The sequence below is a fragment of the Poecile atricapillus genome, chromosome 31 (assembly GCF_030490865.1).
Source record: "Poecile atricapillus isolate bPoeAtr1 chromosome 31, bPoeAtr1.hap1, whole genome shotgun sequence".
Classification (NCBI taxonomy): domain Eukaryota; kingdom Metazoa; phylum Chordata; class Aves; order Passeriformes; family Paridae; genus Poecile; species Poecile atricapillus.
Window position 1 is genome coordinate 3864382 of NC_081279.1, and position 25032 is coordinate 3889413.

General features: G+C 62.6%; 3 protein-coding genes and 3 long non-coding RNA genes across 12 annotated transcripts in view; 2 read left to right on the top strand and 4 right to left on the bottom strand.

Moving 5' to 3' along the window:
* ERCC2 (ERCC excision repair 2, TFIIH core complex helicase subunit) overlaps positions 1–2720 on the top strand; it is a 39582-nt gene extending 36862 nt beyond the window's left edge. Inside the window, exons 22-24 of one of the 2 annotated variants that reach the window (XM_058859937.1) lie at positions 683–826; positions 2040–2132; positions 2186–2717. In XM_058859937.1, the coding sequence (XP_058715920.1) occupies positions 683–826; positions 2040–2132 (237 nt within the window). In that variant the 3' untranslated portion in view covers positions 2186–2717. Of the gene's footprint in view, positions 1–682; positions 827–2039 lie in introns of both variants that reach the window. The other variant, XM_058859935.1, reaches the window with a different exon arrangement.
* Positions 1–21344, bottom strand: part of LOC131590079 (putative protein CRIPAK) — a 66492-nt gene extending 45148 nt beyond the window's left edge. The window contains exons 1-4 of the mRNA XM_058859954.1: positions 20549–21344; positions 19973–20147; positions 19620–19763; positions 19528–19567 (exon numbers count right to left, since the gene is read on the bottom strand). Coding sequence (XP_058715937.1) covers positions 19528–19567; positions 19620–19763; positions 19973–20083 — 295 coding nt within the window. The 5' untranslated portion in view covers positions 20084–20147; positions 20549–21344. The remainder of the gene's footprint in view (positions 1–19527; positions 19568–19619; positions 19764–19972; positions 20148–20548) is intronic.
* On the top strand, positions 4122–24085 carry CKM (creatine kinase, M-type). 6 transcript variants are annotated; one of them, XM_058859940.1, is made up of 9 exons: positions 5681–5785; positions 8806–9008; positions 11190–11344; positions 14746–14878; positions 17878–18073; positions 18220–18535; positions 18853–18976; positions 21351–21540; positions 23253–23304. In XM_058859940.1, exons 2-9 carry the CDS (start codon positions 8816–8818, stop codon positions 23287–23289), a joined length of 1344 nt encoding a protein of 447 aa, XP_058715923.1. In that variant the 5' UTR covers positions 5681–5785; positions 8806–8815; the 3' UTR covers positions 23290–23304. The 6 variants fall into 6 exon arrangements, with proteins under 6 accessions (XP_058715925.1, XP_058715923.1, XP_058715922.1 ...); XM_058859939.1 differs by lacking the exon at positions 23253–23304 and adding an exon at positions 22583–22676; XM_058859938.1 differs by lacking the exon at positions 23253–23304 and adding an exon at positions 23829–24085 and having other exon boundaries at positions 5682–5785.
* On the bottom strand, positions 8361–8981 carry LOC131590080 (uncharacterized). The gene is made up of 3 exons (XR_009279963.1): positions 8882–8981; positions 8411–8528; positions 8361–8378 (listed from the first exon to the last, which is right to left on the bottom strand). It is a non-coding gene; the product is annotated as an uncharacterized LOC131590080 (long non-coding RNA).
* On the bottom strand, positions 11351–13259 carry LOC131590081 (uncharacterized). Its single transcript, XR_009279964.1, has 3 exons — positions 12817–13259; positions 12201–12273; positions 11351–12160 (listed from the first exon to the last, which is right to left on the bottom strand). It is a non-coding gene; the product is annotated as an uncharacterized LOC131590081 (long non-coding RNA).
* On the bottom strand, positions 22914–23822 carry LOC131590082 (uncharacterized). Its single transcript, XR_009279965.1, has 3 exons — positions 23366–23822; positions 23048–23240; positions 22914–22995 (listed from the first exon to the last, which is right to left on the bottom strand). It is a non-coding gene; the product is annotated as an uncharacterized LOC131590082 (long non-coding RNA).
* Positions 24086–25032: the final 947 nt, after the last annotated feature.

Below are 25032 nucleotides of genomic sequence, written 5' to 3' on the forward strand. Positions count from 1 at the left end.
TCCTGGAGTCACTTTGGGGGGATTTGGGGAGGTTTGGGGGGGTTTGGGGTCACTTTGGGGGGGTTTGGGGTCACTTTGGGGGTTCCCGAGGGTATTTTGGAGGTCCTGAGGTGTTTTTGGGATCCCAAACCCCCATTTTTTTCCCTTTTTCCCCCAATTCTTCCCCATTTTCCCCCTATTCCCCCCCTTTTCCCCCCGTTTTTTCCCATTTCTCCCCATTTTTCCCCCATTTCCCCCCGTTTTTCCCATTTTCCCCCATTTCTCCCCATTTTCCTCCATTTTTTCCCCATTTCCCCCCATTTCTCCCCCATTTTTCCCCATTTTCCCCCCCTTTTTTCCCATTATTTCCCATTTTCCCCCCATATCTCCCCATTTCCCCCCGTTATTCCCCCATTTTCTCCCCATTTTTTCCCATTTTCTCCCCATTTTCTCCCATTTTCCCCCATTTTCCCCCATTTTTTCCCATTTTCTCCCCGTTTTCCCCCATTTTTTCCCATTTTCTCCCCGTTTTTCCCCATTTCCCCCATTTCTCCCCCGTTTTTTCCCATTTTCCCCCATTTTTCCCCCATTTCTCCCCCATTATTTCCCATTTTCCCCCATTTTTCCCCCATTTTCCCCCATTTTTCCCCCATTTTTTCCCATTTTCCCCCGTTTTCTCCCCGTTTCCCTGCCCCTCCCTCAGCGTTTTTCCCGCTGGGACAAGCGTGGGAAGCTCCCGCGCTGGATCCAGGAGCGGCTCCCGGACTCTCAGCTCAACCTCACCGTGGACGAGGCCGTGCAGGCGGCCAAGAGATTCCTGCGGGAGATGGCCCAGCCCTTCCGCCAGGTCAGGGATCCGCTGGATCCGCCCGATCCCGCACGGATCCCGCACGGATCCACCCCTGGATCCCACCCAAACCCACCCGGATCCACCCCTGGATCCCACCCGGATCCCTCCTGATCCACCCAATCCCACCCGGATCCCTCCTGATCCACCCAATCCCACCCAGATCCCTCCTGATCCCACCCAGATCCACCCCTGGATCCCACCCGGATCCACCCCAGATCCACCCCTGGATCCCACCCAGATCCACCCCAGATCCCACCCGGATCCCTCCTGATCCCACTCAGATCCACCCCTGGATCCCACCCAAACCCACCCGGATCCCTCCTGATCCCACCCGGATCCCACCTCGGATCCCTCCCGATCCCGCACGGATCCCACACGGATCCACCCAATCCCACGTGGATCCCTCCTGATCCCACCCAGATCCACCCCAGATCCACCCCTGGATCCCACCCGGATCCCTCCTGATCCCACCCAGATCCACCCCAGATCTACCTGGATCCCGCACTGATCCACTCCTGGATCCCACCCAGATCCACCCCAGATCCACCCCAGATCCACCCCTGGATCCCACCCAGATCCACCCCAGATCCACCCCAGATCCACCCAATCCCACCCGGATCCCTCCTGGTCCACCTGGATCCCACACGGATCCACCCCTGGATCCCACCCGGATCCCTCCTGATCCCACCCGGATCCCTCCAGATCCCACCCAGATCCACCCCAGATCCACCCCTGGATCCCACCCGGATCCCTCCTGATCCACCCAATCCCACCTGGATCCCTCCTGATCCACCTGGATCCCACCTGGATCCACCCCTGGATCCCAGAGAGCCCCAAAATCCCCCCCTGGATCCACCCGATCCCCCCCAGATCCCCCCCAAATCCCCCCAGACCCCTCAGATCCCCCCAGATCCCCCCCAGATCCCCTCAGATCCCCCCAAATCCCCCCCAGATTTTCCCCAGATCCCCCAAATCCCCCCAGACCCCTCAGATCCCTCCCAGATCCCTCCAGATCACACCCAGATCCCCCAGGTCCCTCCCAGACCCCCCAGATCCCCCTCAGATCCCCTCAGATCCCCCCAAATCCCTCCCAGACCCCTCAGATCCCCCCCAAATCCCCCAGACCCCCCCAGATCCCCTCAGATCCCTCCGAGATCCCCCCCAGACCCCCCAGATCCCCCCAGATCCCGACAGTGGATCCCTTTCCCAGGAGGACCAGCTGGGGCTGTCGCTGCTGACGTGGGATCAGCTCCAGGCCGGGGAGGTTCTGCAGCGGATCCAGGGGATCGCCCAGCAGCTCTGAGGGGATCCACCCCCGGGATCCACCCCCGGGATCCACCCCCGGGATCCACCCCCGGGATCCACCCCCGGGATCCACCCCCGGGATCCACCCCCGGGATCCACCCCCGGGATCCATCCCCGGGATCCACTGCAGGAGGAACTGGAGCCCTGAGGGAGCGCCGGGGGGAGACTGGATCCCTCTGGGGGGGATCTGGAGCCGCAAAAAGCACCAGGGCGGGACTGGATCCCTTTGGGGTGGGGATCTGGAGCCCCCCAGGTGGGATCTGGAGCCCCAAAGTTCTGGAGTGGGACTGGATCCCTTTGGGGAGGGGATCTGGATCCCTCTGGGGGGGATCTGGAGCCCCAAAAAGCACCAGGGAGGGACTGGATCCCTTTGGGGGGTGGGGATCTGGGTCCCTCTGGGTGGGATCTGGATCCACTCAGGTGGGATCTGGACCCCCCCAGAACAGCAGAGCGGGACTGGATCCCTTTGGGGGGGGGATCTGGGCCCCCCTGGGTGGGATCTGGAGCCCCCCAAAGTCTTGGAGCGGGACTGGATCCCTTTGGGGAGGGATCTGGGCCCCTCTGGGGGGGATCTGGATCCACTCAGGTGCTCAAAAAGCCCTGGGGTGGGACTGGATCCCTTTTGGGGGGGGGGATCTGGACCCCTCTGGGTGCTCCAGGTGGGATCTGGATCCCTTCAGGTGGGATCTGGATCCCTCTGGGTGGGATTTGGATCCACCCAGGTGCTCCAGGTGGGATCTGGAGCCCCCCAGAGCATCAGAGCGGGACTGGATCCCTTTGGGGGGGGGATCTGGATCCCTTTGGGGGGGATCTGGATCCCTTTGGGGGGGGATCTTGGATCCCTTTGGGGTGGGATCTGGATCCCTTTGGGGGGGGATCTGGATCCCTTTGGGGGGGGGATCTGGATCCCTTTGGGGGGGGGATCTGGATCCCTTTGGGGGGGGATCTGGATCCCTTTGGGGGGGGATCTGGATCCCTTTGGGGTGGGATCTGGATCCCTTTGGGGGGGGATCTGGATCCCTTTGGGGGGGGGATCTGGATCCCTTTGGGGGGGGGATCTGGATCCCTTTGGGGGGGGATCTGGGCCCCTCTGGGTGGGATCTGGGCCCCCCCAAATCCCCTTCTTGTAAATCCCCTCCCCCCCCCCAATAAAGCCGGGTCCACCCCCCCCCAGGGACCCCCCCCCTCATTCTCCTGTGCCTCAGTTTCCCCGGGGGGGGGGTTGGGGGTCCTCCCCTCCTTGCGTGCCTCAGTTTCCCCCTGGGGGATTTTGGGGGGTTGGGTTGGGTGTCCGCATTTCCCGTGCCTCAGTTTCCCCCTGGGGGGGGTTTGTGGGTGTCCCCCCCCCCTCCCCCCTTCTTGTGTGCCTCAGTTTCCCCCAAAGTCTTGGGGGGGAGGGTTGGGTGTCCCCATTTCCAGTGCCTCAGTTTCCCCCGAGGTGTTGGGGGGGGGGGGATTTTTTGGGTGTCCCCACCTCCCGTGCCTCAGTTTCCCCCTGGGGGGGGGGTTTGAGGGTCCTCCCCCCCCCCTCATTTCCCGTGCCTCAGTTTCCCCCCGGGAGATTTCGGGTGGGATTTTTTTGGGTGTCCCCACCTCCCGTGCCTCAGTTTCCCCCCAGCTGTTTTTTTGGGACCCCTCCCCCCTCCCCCCCCCCCCCCCCTTTTTTGACACCGGATCCCCCCCCGGGAAATCGGAGCCGACCTAAAAATACCCGGGGGGGGGGGGGGGAGGGGGGGGTGGGGGGGGGTGGGGGGCGGGGCTGGGGCCTCCCCTCCCCTCCCCCCCCCTCGGCTTGAATTGCCCTGAGCCAGCGGGGGGGGTCACCCCGCCCCCCCCCCCCGGGATTTGGGGGTCACCCGTGGGAATTTAGGGGTCTCAGGACCCCCCCCGTGGGAATTTGGGGGTCCCAAGACCCCCCCCTTGAGAATTTGGGGGTCTCAGGACCCCCCCCCAGTGAGGATTTGGGGTCACCCGTGGGGATTTAGGGGGTCCCAGGACCCCCCCCTTGGGAATTTGGGGGTCTCAGGACCCCCCCCAGTGAGGATTTGGGGTCACCCGTGGGAATTTGGGGGTCTCAGAACCCCCCCCCGTGGGAATTTGGGGGGTCCCGGGACCCCCCCCGTGGGAATTTGGGGGTCTCGGGACCCCCCCCGTGGGAATTTGGGGGTCCCCCGTGGGAATTTGGGGGTCCCAAGACCCCCCCATGGGGATTTGGGGTGGGGGCGTCCCCCCCAAGCCCCCCCTGCAGGGCTCCCCGGGGGGGTCCCTGAATTTGGGGGGTGGTCCCGGTGCTCCAGAGGGTCCCGTTATTTTGGGGGTGGTCCCGTTATTTTTGGGGGTGGTCCCGTTATTTTCGGGGTGGTCCCGTTATTTTCGGGGGTGGTCCCGCTATTTTCGGGGTGGTCCCGTTATTTTCGGGGGTGGTCCCGGTATTTGGGGGGTGGTCCCGTTATTTTCGGGGTGGTCCCGTTATTTCTGGGGGTGGTCCCGTTATTTTTGGGGGTGGTCCCGTTATTTTCGGGGTGGTCCCGTTATTTTCAGGGTGGTCCCGCTATTTTGGGGGGTGGTCCCGGTGCCCCAGAGGGTCCCGTTATTTTGGGGGGTGGTCCCGCTATTTCTGGGGGTGGTCCCTGAATTTGGGGGGTGGTCCCGTTATTTTTGGGGGTGGTCCCGTTATTTTTGGGGGTGGTCCCGTTATTTTCGGGGTGGTCCCGCTATTTTTGGGGGTGGTCCCGGTGCCCCAGAGGGTCCCGCTATTTCTGGGGGTGGTCCCGCTATTTCCGGGGGTGGTGCCGGTATTTGGGGGGTGGTCCCGCTATTTGGGGGTGGTCCCGGTGCTCCAGAGAGTCCCTCTATTTTTGGGGGGTGGTCCCGTTATTTCTGGGGGTGGTCCCGCTATTTTTGGGGGTGGTTCCTGAATTTGGGGGTGGTCCCGGTATTTCTGGGGGTGGTCCCGTTATTTTTGGGGGTGGTCCCGTTATTTTTGGGGGTGGTCCCGCTATTTTTGGGGGTGGTCCCGGTATTTGGGGGGTGGTCCCGTTATTTTTGGGGGTGGTCCCGCTATTTCTGGGGGTGGTCCCGCTATTTTTGGGGTGGTCCCGGTGCCCCAGAGGGTCCCGTTATTTTCGGGGGTGGTCCCGCTATTTTTGGGGAGGAGTTCCCGGTATTTGGGGGGTGGTCCCGCTATTTTCGGGGGTGGTCCCGTTATTTTCGGGGGTGGTCCCGTTATTTTCGGGGGTGGTCCCGGTATTTGGGGGGTGGTCCCGCTATTTCTGGGGGTGGTCCCGGTATTTGGGGGGTGGTCCCGTTATTTCTGGGGGTGGTCCCGTTATTTTCGGGGTGGTCCCGCTATTTTTGGGGGTGGTCCCGGCCCCTCCCCGCTCTCCCGGGGGGCGCCAGGTGCCGCCCGTTCCCCCCCCCCCGGGACACCGGACACCGGGGGGCGGCTCCGGGGGTCCCCGAGGGTCTCCCGCGGGCCGGGGGCGGCTCGGGCCGGGCCCGGTCCCGCCCGGTTCGGAGCCCCCCCGGAGCCCCCCCAGCCCCGAGGGGGTCTCGGGGGGGATAAAAGCGCCCGTGGGGGTCCCGCTCCCACCGCTCCCCCCGCGCCCGGTACCGGCCCGACCCCGACCCGACCCCGCCGAGAGAGACAAGGTAACGCCGGGACCCCCCCGGGACCCCCGGGACCCCCCCCGGGACCCCCGGGATCCACCCGGGACCCCCCCGGGACCACCGGGAAACACCCGGGACCCCCCCGGGACCACCGGGACCACCCCGGGACCACCCCGGGATCACCGGGAAACCCTCGGGACCCCCCCCGGGACCCCCGGGATCCACCCGGGACCCCCGGGACCCCCCCGGGACCACCGGGAAACCCCCGGGACCACCCCGGGACCACCGGGACCACCCTCGGGACCACCGGGATCCCCCCGGGACCACCGGGACCCCCCCGGGACCACCGGGAAACCCCCGGGACCCCACCGGGACCCCCGGGAACCTCCGGGAAATCCCCGGGAAATCCCCGGGACCCCACCGGGACCCCCGGGATCCCCCCGGGACCACCGGGAAACCCCCGGGACCCCCCCGGGACCTCCCCGGGACCCCCCCAGGACACTCCCCCAGACCCAAATCGGTACCGGGACCCCTCCCCGGGACCCAGATCGGTACCGGGACGTCCTTCGGGACGCCCCAAGGACCCCTTGGGGACCGGCACCGCCCCCCCCGGGATGGGTCCAGTCGGGACCGGGACCGGGATTCGGGACAGGGATCGGGACCGGGATTTGGGACCGGGATCGGGATCGGGATCCGGACCGGGATTTGGGACCGGGACCGAGACAGGGACCCGGATTCGGGACCGGGATCGGGATTTGGAACCGGGACCGGGATTCGGGACCGGGACAGGGACCCGCGCCCCCCGCCCGGTGTCACCGGGACCGGGATTTAGGATCGGGACCGGGATTCGGGACCCGGATTTGGGACCGGGACCGGGATCGGGATCCGGAACCGGGATCGGGATTCGGGATCGGGATCCGGACCGAGATTTGGGACCGGGACAGGGACCCGCGCCCAGCCCGGTGTCACCGGGACCGGGATTTTAGACCGGGATCGGGATTTGGAACCGGGACCGGGATTCGGGATCGGGACAGGGACAGGGGCCAGGATTCGGGACCGGGATCGGGATTTGGAACCGGGACCGGGATCCGGACCGGGATCGGGACAGGGACAGGGATCCCGACCGGGATTTGGGACCGGGACCAGGACAGGACCGGGATTCGGGATCGGGATCGGGACAGGGACCCGCGCCCAGCCCGGTGCCACCGGGACCGGGATTTGGGACCGGGACCGGGATCCGGGACCGGGATCGGGATTTGGAACCGGGAGCAGGATCCGGGATCGGGATCCGGACCGGGATTTGGGACCGGGATCGGGATTCGGGACTGGGACAGGGACCCGCGCCCCCCGCCCGGTGTCACCGGGACCGGGATTTGGGACCGGGACAGGGATCGGGATTTGGAACCGGGATCGGGACTCGGGATCGGGACCGAGACACGGGCCCGGATTCGGGACCGGGATCGGGATTTGGAACCGGGATTCGGGACCGGGACAGGGATAGGGATCCGGACCGGGACCGGGACAGGACCGGGATCCCGACCGGGATTCGGGACCGGGATTCGGGACCGGGCCCCGCCCCCTCCCGGTGTCCCCGGGACCCCCGAGGCCCCCCCGCCCCGCCCCCCCCCGGGCTATGAATAACCCCGGCCCCAACAAGGAGCGGAGCGGGGCGGCCACGCCCACGGGGACACCACGCCCCCCGTGTCACCTGCTGTGACCCCCCCCGTGTCCCCTCCCCCCGTGTCCCCTCCCCCCGTGTCCCCTCCCTCCGTGTCCCCTCCCCCAGTGTCCCCTCCCCCCGTGTCCCTTCCCCCAGTGTCCCCTCCCCCCGTGTCCCCTCCCCCAGTGTCCCCTCCCCCCCAGTGTCCCCTCCCCCAGTGTCCCCCCAGTGTCCCCCCCGTGTCCCTCCGGTGTCCCCTCCCCCGTGTCCCCCCTGGTGTCCCCGGTGTCCCCTGGCTGTCCCGGTGTCCCCCCAGTGCCACCACCCCCTGTCCTTGTCCCCGCAGTGCCCCTCTGACCCCCCCGTGTCCCCTCCCCCGTGTCCTCCCGGTGTCCCCCCGGTGTCACCATGTCCCCCAATGTCACCACGGTGTCACCATGTCCCCACAGTGTCCCCCCGTGTCCCCTCCCCCCGTGTCCCCTCCCCGTGTCCCCCAGTGTCCCCTGACCCTGTCACTGTCCCCCCAGTGCCACCATCCCCTGTCCTTGTCCCCGCAGTGTCCCTCTGACCCCCCCGTGTCCCCCCCGTGTCCCCTCCCCCGTGTCCCCCCCGGTGTCCTCTGGCTGTCCCGGTGTCCCTGTAGTGTCCCCCCGTGTCCCCACAATGTCACCATGTCCCCACAGTGTCCCCACAGTGTCCCCATGGTGTCCCCACGGTGTCACCATGTCCCTCAATGTCCCCACAGTGTCCCCAAGATGCCGTTCAGCAACACCCACAACAAGTACAAGCAGAAGTTCTCAGCCGAGGAGGAGTTCCCTGATCCCTGTCCCGGTGTCCCCACAGTGTCCCCACAGTGTCACCATGTCCCCCAATGTCCCCAATGTCCCCACAGTGTCCCCAAGATGCCGTTCAGCAACACCCACAACAAGTACAAGCAGAAGTTCTCTGCCGAGGAGGAGTTCCCTGATCCCTGTCCTGGTGTCCCCACGGTGTCCCCACGGTGTCACCCCGTGTCCCCTGACCCTGTCCCTGTCCCCACAGTGTCCTGGTGTCCCCAAGATGCCGTTCAGCAACACCCACAACAAGTACAAGCTCAAGTTCTCGGCCGAGGAGGAGTTCCCGGACCTGTCCCCCTGTGTCACCCCGTGTCCCCACAGTGTCCCCTGACCCTGTCACTGTCCCCACGGTGTCACCATGTCCCCCAATGTCCCCAGTGTCCCCACAGTGTCCCCAAGATGCCGTTCAGCAACACCCACAACAAGTACAAGCAGAAGTTCTCAGCCGAGGAGGAGTTCCCTGATCCCTGTCCCGGTGTCCCCACAGTGTCACCGTGTCCCTACAGTGTCACCACGGTGTCCCCTGACCCTGTCACTGTCCCCACGGTGTCCTGGTGTCCCCACAGTGTCCCCAAGATGCCGTTCAGCAACACCCACAACAAGTACAAGCAGAAGTTCTCGGCCGAGGAGGAGTTCCCGGACCTGTCCAAGCACAACAATCACATGGCCAAGGTCCTGACCCCCGCCCTGTACCAGAAACTCCGCGACAAAGAGACCCCCAGCGGCTTCACCCTCGATGACGTCATCCAGACCGGCGTGGACAACCCCGGTGAGACCCCCGAGAGACCCCCGAGCACCCAAGGGACCCCCTGAGCATCCAAGGGACCCCCGAGAGACCCCCGAGAGACCCCCGAGAGACCCCCGAGAGACCCCCGAGCACCCCAGGGACACCCGAGAGACCCCCGAGAGACCCCCGAGCACCCCAGGGACCCCCGAGCACCCCAGGGACCCCCGAGAGACCCCCGAGAGACCCCTGGAGACCCCCGAGAGACCCCCGAGCACCCCAGGGACCCCCAGAGCACCCAAGAGACCCCCAAGCACCCCAGGGACCCATGAGAGACCCCCGAGAGACCCCCGGGACCCCCGGAGCACCCCAGGGACACCCGAGAGACCCCCAGGACCCCCGAGAGACCCCCGAGAGATCCCCGGGACCCCCGAGCACCCCCTGAGCACCCCGGGGACACCCGAGAGACCCCCGAGCACCCAAGGGACCCCCGAGAGACCCCCAAGAGACCCCCGGGACCCCCGAGAGACCCCCGGGGACACCCGAGAGACCCCTGGGAGACCCCCGAGAGACCCCCAAGAGACCCCCGGGACCCCCGAGAGACCCCCGGGGACACCCGAGAGACCCCCGAGAGACCCCCGGGACCCCCGAGAGACCCCCGGGACCCCCGGAGCACCCCAGGGACCCCCAGAGCACCCGAGAGACCCCCCGAGCACCCCAGGGACCTCCAGAGCACCCCAGGGACCCCTGAGAGACCCCCGGGACTCCCGACCACCCAAGGGACACCCGAGAGACCCCTGGAGCACTCCAGGGACCCCTGAGAGACCCCCGAGCACCCCAGGGACACCCAGAGCACCCGAGAGACCCCCGAGCACCCCGGGGACCCCTGGAGCACCCAAGGGACCCCCGAGCACCCCAGGGACACCCGAGAGACCCCCGAGAGACCCCCGGGACCCCCGGGGACCCCCAGAGCACCCAAGAGACCCCCGGGGACACCCGAGAGACCCCCGAGCACCCCAGGGACACCCGAGAGACCCCCGAGAGACCCCCAGGACCCCCGGAGCACCCCAGGGACACCCGAGAGACCCCCGAGCACCCAAGGGACCCCCGAGAGACCCCCGAGCACCCCGGGGACCCCCGGAGCACCCCAGGGACACCCGAGAGACCCCCGAGAGACCCCAGGGACCCCCGGAGCACCCCAGGGACCCCTGAGAGACCCCCGAGCACCCAAGGGACCCCCAGGGCACCCCAGGGGGTTCCCAGCTCATCCATGGGGTCTGCAGCCCACCCCAGTGACTGTACTGGTCCCAGTGCCCCATACTGGTCTCATACTGGTCCCAGTGCCCCATACTGGTCTCATACTGGTCCCAGTGACCCATCCCAGTCCCATCCCAGTCCCGTACTGGTCCCAGTCCCATCCCAGTGACCCCAGTGACCATACTGGTCTCATACTGGTCCCAGTGACCCATCCCAGTCCCGTACTGGTCCCAGTCCCATCCCAGTAACCCCAGTGACCCATACTGGTCCCCAGGCCACCCGTTCATCATGACCGTGGGTCACTCCCCAGTGCCCCATACTGGTCTCATACTGGTCCCAGTGACCCATCCCAGTCCCATCCCACTCCCGTACTGGTCCCAGTCCCATCCCAGTAACCCCAGTGCCATACTGGTCCCCAGGCCACCCGTTCATCATGACCGTGGGTCACTCCCCAGTGCCCCATACTGGTCCCAGTGCCCCATACTGGTCCCATACCCAATCCCAGTGCCCCATACTGGTCTCATACTGGTCCCAGTGACCGATCCCAATCCCGTACTGGCCCCAGTGACCCATCCCAGTCCCATCCCAGTGCCATACTGGTCCCAGTGACCCATACTGGTCCCCAGGCCACCCGTTCATCATGACCGTGGGTCACTCCCCAGTGCCCCATACTGGTCTCATACTGGTCCCAGTGCCCCATACTGGTCTCATACTGGTCCCAGTGCCCCATACTGGTCTCATACTGGTCCCAGTGACCCATCCCAGTGATCCCAGTAACCCCAGTGACCCATACTGGTCCCCAGGCCACCCGTTCATCATGACCGTGGGTCACTCCCCAGTGCCCCATACTGGTCCCAGTGCCAATCCCAGTGCCCCATACTGGTCTCATACTGGTCCCAGTGACCCATCCCAGTCCCATCCCAGTGCCATACTGGTCCCAGTAACCCCAGTGACCGTACTGGTCCCCAGGCCACCCGTTCATCATGACCGTGGGCTGCGTGGCCGGTGATGAAGAATCCTACGAGGTTTTCAAGGAACTTTTCGACCCCGTGATCCAGGACCGGCACGGGGGCTACAAACCCACGGACAAACACCGCACCGACCTCAACCACGAGAACCTCAAGGTCAGGGGGTCCCCAAAACCTGGGGGGGGTCCCCGAAATCTGGGAGGGGTCCCCAAAATCTGGGAGGGGTCCCCGAAATCTGGGAGGGGTCCCCAGAATTTGGGTGGGGTCTCAGGAGGGTCAGGAAGGGGTGACAGGGACACCCTGGGGGTCACCGACCTCAACCACGAGAACCTCAAGGTCAGGGGGTCCCCAAAATCTGGGAGGGGTCCCCGAAATCTGGGGGGGTCCCCAAAATCTGGGAGGGGTCCCCAGAACCTTCAGGGGGTCCCCGGAATTTGGGGAGGTCCCCAAAGGTCTCAGGAGGGTCAGGAAGGGGTGACAGGGACACCCTGGGGGTCACCAAGCACTGGACACACCTCAATCACGAGAACCTCAGGGTCAGGGGGTCCCCAAAACCTGGGGGGGTCCCCACAATCTGGGAGGGGTCCCCGAAATCTGGGAGGGGTCCCAGGAATTTGGGTGGGGTCTCAGGAGGGTCAGGAAGGGGTGACAGGGACACCCTGGGGGTCACCAACCTCAACCACGAGAACCTCAAGGTCAGGGGGTCCCCAAAATCTGGGGGGGGTCCCCGAAATCTGGGAGGGGTCCCCAAAATCTGGGAGGGGTCCCCGGAACCTTCAGGGGGTCCCCGGAATTTGGGTGGGGTCTCAGGAATTTGGGTGGGGTCTCAGGAGGGTCAGGAAGGGGTGACAGGGACACCCTGAGGCCACCGACCTCAACCATGAGAACCTCAAGGTCAGGGGGTCCCCAAAATCTGGGGGGGTCCCCGAAATCTGGGAGGGGTCCCCGAAATCTGGGAGGGGTCCCCAAAATCTGGGAGGGGTCCCCGGAATTTGGGAGGGGTCCCCGAAACCTTCAGGGGGTCCCAGGAATTTGGGGAGGTCCCCAAAGGTCTCAGGAGGGTCAGGAAGGGGTGACAGGGACACCTTGAGGGGTCACCAAGCACTGGACACACCTCAACCACGAGAACCTCAAGGTCAGGGGGTTCCCGAAACCTTCAGGGGGTCCCCGAAATCTGGGAGGGGTCCCCGAAATCTGGGAGGGGTCCCCGAAATCTGGGAGGGGTCCCCGGAATTTGGGTGGGGTCTCAGGAGGGTCAGGAAGGGGTGACAGGGACACCCTGAGGCCACCAACCTCAACCATGAGAACCTCAAGGTCAGGGGGTCCCCGAAACCTTCAGGGGGTCCCCAAAATCTGGGAGGGGTCCCCAGAATCTGGGGGGGTCCCCGGAATTTGGGTGGGGTCTCAGGAAGGTCAGGAAAGGGTGACAGGGACACCTTGGGGGTCACCAAGCACCGCACCGACCTCAACCACGAGAACCTCAAGGTCAGGGGGTCCCCGAAATCTTCAGGGGGTCCCCGAAACCTTCAGGGGGTCCCCGAAATCTGGGTGGGGTCCCCAAAATCTGGGAGGGGTCCCAGGAATTTGGGTGGGGTCTCAGGAGGGTCAGGAAGGGGTGACAGGGACACCCTGGGGGTCACCGACCTCAACCACGAGAACCTCAAGGTCAGGGGGTCCCCGAAACCTTCAGGGGGTCCCCGAAATCTGGGAGGGGTCCCCAAAATCTGGGAGGGGTCCCCGGAATCTGGGAGGGGTCCCCGAAATCTGGGAGGGGTCCCTGAAATTTGGGTGGGGTCCCCAAAACTTGGGCAGGTTCCCAGGGGTCTCAGGAGGGCAGGGAAGCAGCCACAGGAACCTCAAGGTCCCTGAAATTTGGGGGGTCCCCGAAACCTTCAGGGGGTCCCCGAAATCTGGGAGGGGTCCCTGAAATCTGGGAGGGGTCCCCAAAATCTGGGAGGGGTCCCCAAAATCTGGGAGGGGTCCCCAGAATTTGGGTGGGGTCTCAGGAGGGTCAGGAAGGGGTGACAGGGACACCCTGGGGGTCACCGACCTCAACCACGAGAACCTCAAGGTCAGGGGGTCCCCGAAATCTGGGGGGGGTCCCCAAAATCTGTGAGGGGTCCCCAGAACCTTCAGGGGGGTCCCCGAAATCTGGGAGGGGTCCCCGAAATCTGGGGGGGGTCCCTAAAATTTGGGTGGGGTCTCAGGAGGGTCAGGAAGGGGTGACAGGGACACCCTGAGGCCACCGACCTCAACCATGAGAACCTCAAGGTCAGGGGGTCCCCAAAACCTTCAGGGGGTCCCCAAAATCTGGGAGGGGTCCCCAAAATCTGGGGGGGGTCCCCGAAATCTTCAGGGGGTCCCCGAAATTTTGGGGATCCCTGAATTTTGGGGGGTCCCCGGAATTTGGGGAGGTTCCCAGGGGTCTCAGGGGGGGATTTTGGGGGAGATTTTGAGGAGGATTTGGGGGAGATTTTGGGGGTTTTGGGGTGTCCCAACCCTCGAGGTTTCTCGGGGATTTTGGGGCGATTTTGGGGGGATTTTGGGGATGATTTCGAGGGGGATTTTGAGGGGAATTTTGGGATGATTTTGGGATGATTTTGGGGGAATTTCAGGGAGATTTTGGGATGATTTCGAGCTGGATTTTGGGGGGATTTGGGGATGATTTTGAGGGGGATTTTGGGATGATTTTGGGGGGATTCTGGGGTGATTTTGGGATGATTTTGGGATGATTTCAAGAGGGATTTCGAGGGGGATTTTGGGATGATTTTGGGATGAATTTGAGGGGAATTTTAGGATTATTTTGGGGTGATTTTGGGATGATTTTGGGATGATTTCAAGAGGGATTTTGGGGTGATTTTGGGGTGATTTTGAGGGAAATTTTGGGATGATTTTGGGGGGAATTTCAGGGAGATTTTGGGATGATTTCGAGCTGGGTTTCTCAGGGATTTTGGGGGGATTTGGGGATGATTTTGAGAGGGATTTCAGATGGATTTGAGAGGGATTTTGAGCTGGATTTTGGGATGATTTTGAGAGGGATTTCAGATGGATTTGAGGGGGGTTTCGAGGGGGATTTTGGGATGATTTTGGGATGATTTTGGGGTGATTTGGGGATAATTTCAAGAGGGATTTTAGGATGACTTTGGGATGATTTTGGGATGATTTCGGGATGATTTTGGGGTGATTTCGAGGGGGATTTTGGGGTGATTTTGAGGTGATTTTGGGATGATTTTGAGGGGGATTTTTGGATGATTTTGGGATGATTTTGGGGTGATTTCGAGGGGGATTTTGGGATGATTTTGGGGTGATTTCGGGATGATTTTGGGATAATTTTGAGGGGGATTTTAGGATGATTTTAGGATGATTTTGGGATGATTTTGGGATGATTTTGGGGTGATTTCGAGGGGGATTTTGGGATGATTTTGGGGTGATTTCGGGATGATTTCGAGGGGGATTTTAGGATGATTTCAGGATGATTTTGGGATCATTTCCTGCTGGATTTGGGATCTTTTTGGGGTGGCCGTGGCAGCCCCTGAGTGGAATTTTTGGGGGCGCAGGGGGGCGAGGACCTGGACCCCAAATACGTCCTGAGCAGCCGCGTCCGCACCGGCCGCAGCATCAAGGGCTACTCCCTGCCCCCGCACTGCAGCCGCGGCGAGCGCCGCGCCATCGAGAAGCTCTCCGTCACCGGTACGGGATCCACTCGGGATCTGGGATCCATTTGGGATTGGTTTGGGGGGTTTGGGATCGATTTGGGATCGGTTTGGGGGATTTGGGATCGATTTGGGGGGTTTGGGGTGGGTTTGGGGCGAGCGCCGCGCCATCGAGAAGCTCTCCGTCACCGGTACGGGATCCACTCGGGATCTGGGATCGATCTGGGGGGTTTGGGATCCATTTGGGATCGATTTGGGGGATTTGGGATCGATTTGGGGGGTTTGGGGCGGGTTTGGGGTGAGCGCCGCGCCATCGAGAAGCTCTCCGTCACCGGTACGGGATCCACTCGGGATCTGGGATCCATTTGGGATCTGTCTGGGGGGTTGGGGATCTATTTGGGATCCATTTGGGGGGTTTGGGATCGATTTGGGATCGATTTGGGGGGTTTGGGGTGGGTTTGGGGCGAGCGCCGCGCCATCGAGAAGCTCTCCGTCACCGGTACGGGATCCACTCGGGATCTGGGATCCATCTGGGATCGGTTTGGGGGGGTTGGGATCTATTTGGGATCGGTTTGGGGGATTTGGGATCAATTTGGGGGGTTTGGGGTGGGTTTGGGGCGAGCGCCGCGCCATCGAGAAGCTCTCCGTCACCGGTACGGGATCCACTCGGGATCTGGGATCCATCTGGGGGGGTTGGGATCCATTTGGGATCCATTTGGGATGGATTTGGTGTCCAGCCGTGTCCAGCTGTGTCCGGCTGTGTCCGGCTGTGTCCGGCTGTGTCCGGTTGTGTCCAGCTGTGTCCATGTGTCCGGCTGTGTCCGGCTGTGTCCGTGTGTCCGTGTGTCCGGCTGTGTCCGGTCACTGCCCGTTGTCCCCCCAGCCCTGAACAGCCTGGACGGGGAGAGTGTCCATGTCCGTGTGTGTGTCCATGTCAGTGTCTGTGTGTCCGGCTGTGTCCGGCTGTGTCCAGCTGTGTCCAGCTGTGTCCGGCTGTGTCCGGCTGTGTCCGGCTGTGTCCGGCTGTGTCCGTGTCCATGTCCAGCCGTGTCCAGCTGTGTCCAGCCGTGTCTGGCTGTGTCCAGCTGTGTCCAGCTGTGTCTGGCTGTGTCCAGCCATGTCCATGTCAGTGTCCGTGTGTCCGGCTGTGTCCAGCTGTGTCTGTGTCCATGTCCGTGTGTCCGGCTGTGTCTGTGTCCATGTCCAGCTGTGTCCGGCTGTGTCCGGCTGTGTCCGGTCACTGCCCATTGTCCCCCCAGCCCTGAACAGCCTGGACGGGGAGAGTGTCCATGTCCGTGTGTCCATGTCAGTGTCCGTGTGTCCGGCTGTGTCCGGCTGTGTCCAGCTGTGTCTGGTTGTGTCCGGCTGTGTCCGGCTGTGTCCAGCTGTGTCCAGCTGTGTCCGGCTGTGTCCATGTCCGGTTGTGTCCGGCTGTGTCCAGCTGTGTCCAGCTGTGTCCGGCTGTGTCCGGCTGTCTCCCATCACTGACCGATGTCCCCTCAGCCCTGAACAGCCTGGACGGGGAGAGTGTCCATGTCCGTGTGTGTGTCCGGCTGTGTCTGTGTCCATGTCCGGCTGTGTCCAGCTGTGTCCAGCTGTGTCCGGCTGTGTCTGTGTCCAGCTGTGTCCAGCTGTGTCCGGCTGTGTCCAGCTGTGTCCGGTTGTGTCCAGCTGTGTCCGGCTGTGTCCAGCCGAGTCCAGCCGTGTCCAGCTGTGTCCGGCTGTCTCCCATCACTGCCCGTTGTCCCCTCAGCCCCGAACAGCCTGGACGGGGAGAGTGTCCATGTCCGTGTGTCCATGTCAGTGTCCGTGTGTCCAGCTGTGTCCGGCTGTGTCCAGCTGTGTCCGTGTGTCCAGCTGTGTCCGGCTGTGTCCGGCTGTGTCCGGCTGTGTCCGGCTGTGTCTGGCTGTGTCCGGCTGTGTCCAGCTGTGTCCGGCTGTGTCCGGCTGTGTCCGGTTGTGTCCGGCTGTGTCCGGCTGTGTCTGTGTCAATGTCCGTGTGTCCAGCTGTGTCCAGCTGTGTCCGGCTGTGTCCGGCTGTGTCCGTGTGTCCGGCTGTGTCCGGCTGTGTCCAGCTGTGTCCATGTGTCCGGCTGTGTCCATGTGTCCGGCTGTGTCCGGTCACTGCCCGTTGTCCCCCCAGCCCTGAACAGCCTGGACGGGGAGAGTGTCCATGTCAAGTGTCCGTGTGTCCAGCTGTGTCTGTGTCAATGTCCATGTGTCCGGCTGTGTCCGGCTGTGTCCGGTTGTGTCCAGCTGTGTCCAGCTGTGTCCGGCTGTGTCCGGCTGTGTCCGGCTGTGTCCGGCTGTGTCCAGCTGTGTCCAGCTGTGTCCGGCTGTGTCCGGCTGTGTCCGGCTGTCTCCCATCCCTGCCCGTTGTCCCCTCAGCCCTGAACAGCCTGGACGGGGAGAGTGTCCATGTCCGTGTGTCCATGTCTGTGTGTCCGGCTGTGTCCGTGTCCATGTCCGTGTCCAGCTGTGTCCGTGTGTCCAGCTGTGTCCGGCTGTGTCCGGCTGTGTCCGGCTGTGTCCGGTCACTGCCCGTTGTCCCCCCAGCCCTGAACAGCCTGGACGGGGAGAGTGTCCATGTCCGTGTCCGTGTGTCCAGCTGTGTCCGGCTGTGTCCGTGTGTCCGGCTGTGTCCGGCTGTGTCCAGCTGTGTCCGGTTGTGTCCGGCTGTGTCCCATCCCTGCCCGTTGTCCCCTCAGCCCTGAACAGCCTGGACGGGGAGAGTGTCCATGTCCGTGTGTCCATGTCAGTGTCCGTGTGTCCAGCTGTGTCCAGCCGTGTCCATGTCCATGTTCGTGTGTCCAGCTGTGTCCGGCTGTGTCCGGCTGTGTCTGTGTCCAGCTGTGTCCGGCTCTGTCCGGCTGTCTCCCATCACTGCCTGTTGTCCCCCCAGCCCTGAACAGCCTGGACGGGGAGAGTGTCCATGTCAGTGTCCGTGTGTCCAGCTGTGTCTGTGTCAATGTCCGTGTGTCCAGCTGTGTCCGGCTGTGTCCGGCTGTCTCCCATCACTGCCCGTTGTCCCCCCAGCCCTGAACAGCCTGGACGGGGAGTTCAAGGGTCGTTATTACCCCCTGAAGGCGATGACGGAGCAGGAGCAGCAGCAGCTCATCGATGACCATTTCCTGTTCGACAAACCGGTGTCACCGCTGCTGCTGGCCTCGGGCATGGCCCGCGACTGGCCCGACGCCCGTGGCATCTGGTGGGTGTCCCCAAATGTCACCAGGTGTCACCCAAATGTCACCAAATGTCACCAGGTGTCACCAGGTGTCACCCAGATATCCTCAATGTCCCCAGTGTCACCCCTGCTGCTGGCCTCGGGCATGGCCCGCGACTGGCCCGACGCGCGGGGCATCTGGTGGGTGTCCCCAGTGTCCCCAAATGTCACCAGGTGTCACCAGGTGTCACCAGGTGTCACCCAGATATCCCCAGTGTCACCCAAATATCCTCAATGTCCCCAGTGTCACCCCTGCTGCTGGCCTCAGGCATGGCCCGCGACTGGCCCGACGCCCATGGCATCTGGTGGGTGTCCCCAAATGTCACCAAATGTCACCTGGTGTCACCCAAATGTCACCCAGATATCCCCAGTGTCACCCAATGTCACCCAAATATCCTCAATGTCCCTGGTGTCACCGCTGCTGCTGGCCTCGGGCATGGCCCGCGACTGGCCCGACGCGCGTGGCATCTGGTGGGTGTCCCCAATGTCCCCAAATGTCACCTGGTGTCACCCAAATCTCACCCAATATCCCCAGTGTCACCCAATGTCACCCAAGTGTCCCCAGTGTCACCCCTGCTGCTGGCCTCGGGCATGGCCCGCGACTGGCCCGACGCACGTGGCATCTGGTGGGTGTCCCCAAATGTCACCAGGTGTCCCCAGTGTCCCCAAATGTCACCAGGTGTCACCAGGTGTCACCCAAATGTCACCCAAATGTCCCCAAATGTCCCCAAATGTCCCCAAATGTCCCCAAATGTCCCCAAATGTCCCGAGTGTCCCCGTGTCCCCAGGCACAACGACAACAAGACGTTCCTGGTGTGGGTGAACGAGGAGGATCACCTGCGCGTCATCTCCATGGAGAAGGGAGGGAACATGAAGGAGGTGTTCAGGCGCTTCTGTGTGGGGCTCAAAAAGGTGAGCAGGGACACCTGGGGACACCTGAACACACCTGGGGACACCTGGGGACACCAAAACACACCTGGGGTCACACCTGGGGACACACCTGGGGTCACACCTGCGCGTCATCTCCATGGAGAAGGGAGGGAACATGAAGGAGGTGTTCAGGCGCTTCTGCGTGGGGCTGAAAAAGGTGAGCAGGGACACCTGGGGACACCTGAACACACCTGGGAACACCTGGGGACACCTGGGGACACCTGGGGTCACACCTGGGGTCACACCTGAGGTCACACCTGGGGTCACACCTGCGCGTCATCTCCATGGAGAAGGGAGGGAACATGAAGGAGGTGTTCAGGCGCTTCTGCGTGGGGCTGAAAAAGGTGAGCAGGGACACCTGGGGACACCTGGGGACACCTGGGGACACCTGGGGACACACCTGGGGACACCAAAACACACCTGGGGACACACCTGGGGTCACACCTGCGCGTCATCTCCATGGAGAAGGGAGGGAACATGAAGGAGGTGTTCAGGCGCTTCTGTGTGGGGCTGAAAAAGGTGAGCAGGGACACCTGGACACACCTGGGGACACCTGGGGACACCTGGGGACACCTGAACACACCTGGGGACACCTGGGGACACCTGGACACACCTGGGGTCACACCTGAACACACCTGGGGACACACCTGGGGTCACACCTGCGCGTCATCTCCATGGAGAAGGGAGGGAACATGAAGGAGGTGTTCAGGCGCTTCTGCGTGGGGCTCAAAAAGGTACCTGAGACACACCTGGGGACACCTGGGGACACCTGGGGTCACCTGGGGACACACCTGGGGTCACACCTGGGGTCACACCTGGACACACCTGGGGTCACACCTGCGCGTCATCTCCATGGAGAAGGGAGGGAACATGAAGGAGGTGTTCAGGCGCTTCTGCGTGGGGCTGAAAAAGGTGAGCAGGGACACCTGGGGACACCTGGGGACACCTGGGGACACCTGGGGACACCTGGGGACACACCTGGGGACACCTGGGGACACCTGGGGACACCAAAACACACCTGGGGACACACCTGGGGTCACACCTGGGGTCACACCTGCGCGTCATCTCCATGGAGAAGGGAGGGAACATGAAGGAGGTGTTCAGGCGCTTCTGTGTGGGGCTGAAAAAGGTGAGCAGGGACACCTGGGGACACCTGGGGACACCTGGGGACACCAAAACACACCTGGGGACACCTGGGGACACCTGAACACACCTGGGGACACCAAAACACACCTGGGGACACCTGGGGACACCTGAACACACCTGGGGACACCTGGGGACACCTGGGGACACACCTGAGGACACCTGGGGACACCTGAACACACCTGGACACACCTGGGGATATCTGGGGACAGCTGGGGGTACCTGGGGACACCTGGAACCCATCTAGAACCCAGTCTGGAACCGCTCTAGAACCCGATCTAGAACCGAGTCTAGAACAATCTAGAACCGCTCTAGAACAATCTAGAACCTGCTCTAGAATCGATCTAGAACCGCTCTAGAACAATCTAGAACCTGGTCTAGAACCGATCTAGAACCCAGTCTGGAACACACCTGGGGACACCTGGGGACACCTGGGGACACCTGGGGACACCTGGGGACACACCTGGGGTCCCATCTCCCCAATTCTGGAGTCCCCAATTAATTAATCCCAGAACCACCCAATTAACCCCATTCCCCCCCAATTTCGGGACATCCCCAATTAATTAATCCCCCAATTAACCCAAATTTCGGGGCATCCCCAGTTAATAAATCCCCCAATTAACCCAAATTAACCCCCAATTTCGGGGCTCCCCAATTCCAATGTCCCCAATTAATTAATTCCCCAATTAACCCGATTAACCCCCAATTTTGGGGCATCCCCAATTAATTAATTCCCCGATTAACCCCCGATTTCGGGGCTCCCCAATTCCAATGTCCCCAATTAATTAATCCCCCAATTAACCCCCGATTTTGGGGCTCCCCAATTCCAATGTCCCCAATTAATTAATCCCCCAATTAACCCCAATTAACCCCCGATTTTGGGGCATCCCCAATTAATTAATTCCCCGATTATCCCCAATTTCGGGGCTCCCCAATTCCAATGTCCCCAATTAATTAATCCCCCAAATAACCCCAATAACCCCCTATTTTGGGGCATCCCCAATTAATTAATTCCCCAATTAACCTGATTACCCCCCAATTTTGGTGTCCCCAAATTTCATTTTCCCCAATTCCAGTGTCCCAAATTTTGGGGCATCCCCAATTAATTAATTCCCCAATTTTCCCCAATTTCGGGGCTCCCCAATTCCAATGTCCCCAATTAATTAATCCCCCAATTAACCCCAATTAACCCCCGATTTCGGGGCTCCCCCAGATCGAGGAGATCTTCAAGAAGGCGGGGCACCCCTTCATGTGGACGGAGCACCTGGGCTACATCCTCACCTGCCCGTCCAACCTGGGCACGGGGCTGCGCGGGGGCGTCCACGTGCGGCTGCAGCACCTGAGCCAGCACCCCAAATTCGAGGAGATCCTCAAACGCCTGCGCCTGCAGAAACGGGGGACAGGTGACACCGGGGGGACCCCAAAATCCGCCTGGGGAGGGGGGTCCGGGTCTGGGGTCACACCTGGGGACAGCTGGGGTTACACCTGGACACACCTTGGGTTGGGGAGGGGGTCCCGAAATCGGGGTGGGGAGGGGGCTCCGGATCTGGGGTCACACCTGGGGTCACATCTGGAGATGCCTTGGGGTGGGGAGGGGACCCCAAAATCAGCCTGGGGAGGGGGCTTCGGATCTGCCTTGGGGTGGGGAGGGGGTCCTGAAATCGGGGTGGGGAGGGGACCCCAAAATCGGGGTGGGGAGGGGGCTCCGGATCGGCCTTGGGGTGGGGAGGGGGCTCCGAAATTGGGGTGAGGTGGGGGCTCCGAAATTGGGGTGGGGAGGGGGCTTCGGATCTGCCTTGGGGTGGGGAGGGGGCTCCGAAATCGGGGTGGGGAGGGGGCTCCAAAATCGGCCTTGGGGTGGGGAGGGGACCCCAAAATCCGCCTGGGGAGGGGGCTCCGGATCGGCCTTGGGGTGGGGAGGGGGCTCCGAAATTGGGGTGGGGAGGGGGCTCCGAAATTGGGGTGGGGAGGGGGCTCCGAAATCGGCCTTGGGGTGGGGAGGGGGCTCCGGATCGGCCTTGGGGTGGGGAGGGGGCTCCGAATCTGGGGACACACCTGGGGTCACACCTGGGGTCACACCTGGGGTCACATCTGGACACACCTTGGGGTGGGGAGGGGGCCCCAAATCTGGGTTGGTCAGGGATGGTCAGTGATGGTCAGTGATGATGAGGGATGATCAGGGGTGATCAGTGATGGTCAGGGGATGGTCAGTGAGTGGTCAGTGATGGTCAGGGATGGTCAGGGATGGTCAGGGATGGTCAGTGATGGTCAGTGATGATCAGTGATGGTCAGGGGATGGTCAGTGATGATCAGTGATGGTCAGGGGATGGTCAGTGATGGTCAGTGATGGTCAGGGATGGTCAGGGATGGTCAGTGATGGTCAGTGATGGTCCCTGGCTGGTCACTGGGTGGTCAGTGATGGTCAGTGTCCATCTGTCCATCCAGGTGGGGTGGACACGGCCGCGGTGGGCGCGGTGTTCGACATCTCCAACGCCGACCATGGGTGATCAGGGATGGTCAGTGATGGTCAGTGATGACCAGGGGTGATCAGTGATGGTCAGTGATGGTCAGGGATGGTCAGTGATGGTCAGGGGTGATCAATGATGATCAATGATGACCAGGGGATGGTCAGTGATGGTCAGTGTCCATCTGTCCATCCAGGTGGGGTGGACACGGCCGCGGTGGGCGCGGTGTTCGACATCTCCAACGCCGACCATGGGTGATCAGGGATGGTCAGGGGATGGTCAGTGATGGTCAGGGATGGTCACTGAGTGGTCAGGGATGGTCAGTGATGGTCAGGGATGGTCAGGGATGGTCAGTGATGGTCAGTGATGGTCAGGGGTGATCAGGGATGGTCACTGGGTGGTCAGAGATGGTCAGTGATGACCAGGGGTGGTCAGTGATGGTCACTGACTGGTCACTGAGTGGTCAGGGATGGTCAGTGTCCATCTGTCCATCCAGGTGGGGTGGACACAGTGGAACCCTGGGTGATCAATGATGGTCAGTGATGGTCAGGGATGGTCAGTGATGGTCAGGGATGGTCAGTGATGGTCAGTGATGGTCACTGAGTGGTCAGGGATGGTCAGGGATGGTCAGTGTCCATCTGTCCATCCAGGTGGGGTGGACACGGCCGTGGTGGGCGCGGTGTTTGACATCTCCAACGCCGACCAGGGGTGATCAGGGATGGTCAGGGATGGTCAGTGATGACCAGGGGTGATCAATGATGACCAGGGGTGACCAGGGGTGGTCAGTGATGGTCAGTGTCCATCTGTCCATCCGGGTGGGGTGGACACGGCCGCGGTGGGCGCGGTGTTCGACATCTCCAACGCCGACCATGGGTGATCAGGGATGGTCAGTGATGGTCAGTGATGGTCAGGGATGGTCAGTGATGGTCAGTGATGATCAGGGATGATCAGGGATGATCAATGATGACCAGGGGTGATCAGGGATGGTCAGTGATGGTCAGGGATGGTCAGTGATGGTCAGGGATGGTCAGTGATGGTCAGTGTCCATCTGTCCATCCAGGTGGGGTGGACACGGCCGCGGTGGGCGCGGTGTTCGACATCTCCAACGCCGACCATGGGTGATCAGGGATGGTCAGTGATGGTCAATGATGACCAGGGGTGATCAATGATGATCAATGATGACCAGGGGATGGTCAGGGATGGTCAGTGTCCATCTGTCCATCCAGGTGGGGTGGACACGGCCGCGGTGGGCGCGGTGTTCGACATCTCCAACGCCGACCGCCTGGGCTTCTCGGAGGTGGAGCAGGTGCAGATGGTGGTGGACGGCGTCAAGCTCATGGTGGAGATGGAGAAGAAGCTGGAGCAGAAGCAGCCCATCGACGACATGATCCCCGCCCAGAAATAGGGGAGGGGGCTTCACCGGGACCCCCCGAGACCCCCCGAGACCCCCCCGGGACCCCCCAATAAACGCTGCCGGTCCCCACCGTGGTCTGGTGTTGGAATTTGGGGAGGGGGCGCAGGAATTTGGGGGTCCTTGAGTCCTCCAAACCCCCCTGAGAACTTCCAGAACCTTCCTGAGACCCCTCCCCACCTCTGGGGACCCCCAAAAATCTCCCCTGAGACCCCCGGGACGCCCCCGAGACCCCCAGACCCCCCCCAATAAACGATGCTGAGGTCCCATGTTGGGATTTGGGGAGGGGGCGCAGGAATTTGGGGGTCCTTATGTCCTTCAAACCCCCCTGAGAACCTTCAGGAACTTCCAGAACCTTCCTGAGACCCCTCCCCACCTCTGGGGACCCCCAAAAATCTCCCCTGAGACCCCGGGACCCCCCAATAAACGATGCCGAGATCCATTGTTGGAATTTGGGGAGGGGGTGAAGGAATTTGGGGGTCTCTGAGTCCTCCAAACCCCCCTGAGAACCTTCAGGAACTTCCAGAACCTTCCTGAGACCCCTCCCCACCTCCAGGGATCCCTCTGGGACCCCCCGAGACCCCCAGACCCCCCCAAGAAACGATGCCGAGGTCCCGTGTTGGAATTTGGGGAGGGGGCGCAGGAATTTGGGGGTCTCTGAGTCCTCCAAACCCCCCTGAGAACCTTCAGGAACTTCCAGAACCTTCCTGAGACCCCTCCCCACCTCCGGGGATCCCCCTGAGACCCCCCGAGACCCCCGGGACCCCCCCAATAAACGCTGCCGGTCCCCACCGTGGTCTGGTGTTGGAATTTGGGGAGGGGGCGCAGGAATTTGGGGGTCTCTGGACCTTCTAAACCCCCCTGAGAACCTCCAGGAACCCTCAGGAACTTCCAGAACCTTCCTGAGACCCCTCCCCACCCCTGGGGACCCCCAAAAATCTCCCCAGAGACCCCCGGGACCCCCCCCAATAAACGATGCTGAGGTCCTGTGTTGGAATTTGGGGAGGGGGCGAAGGAAT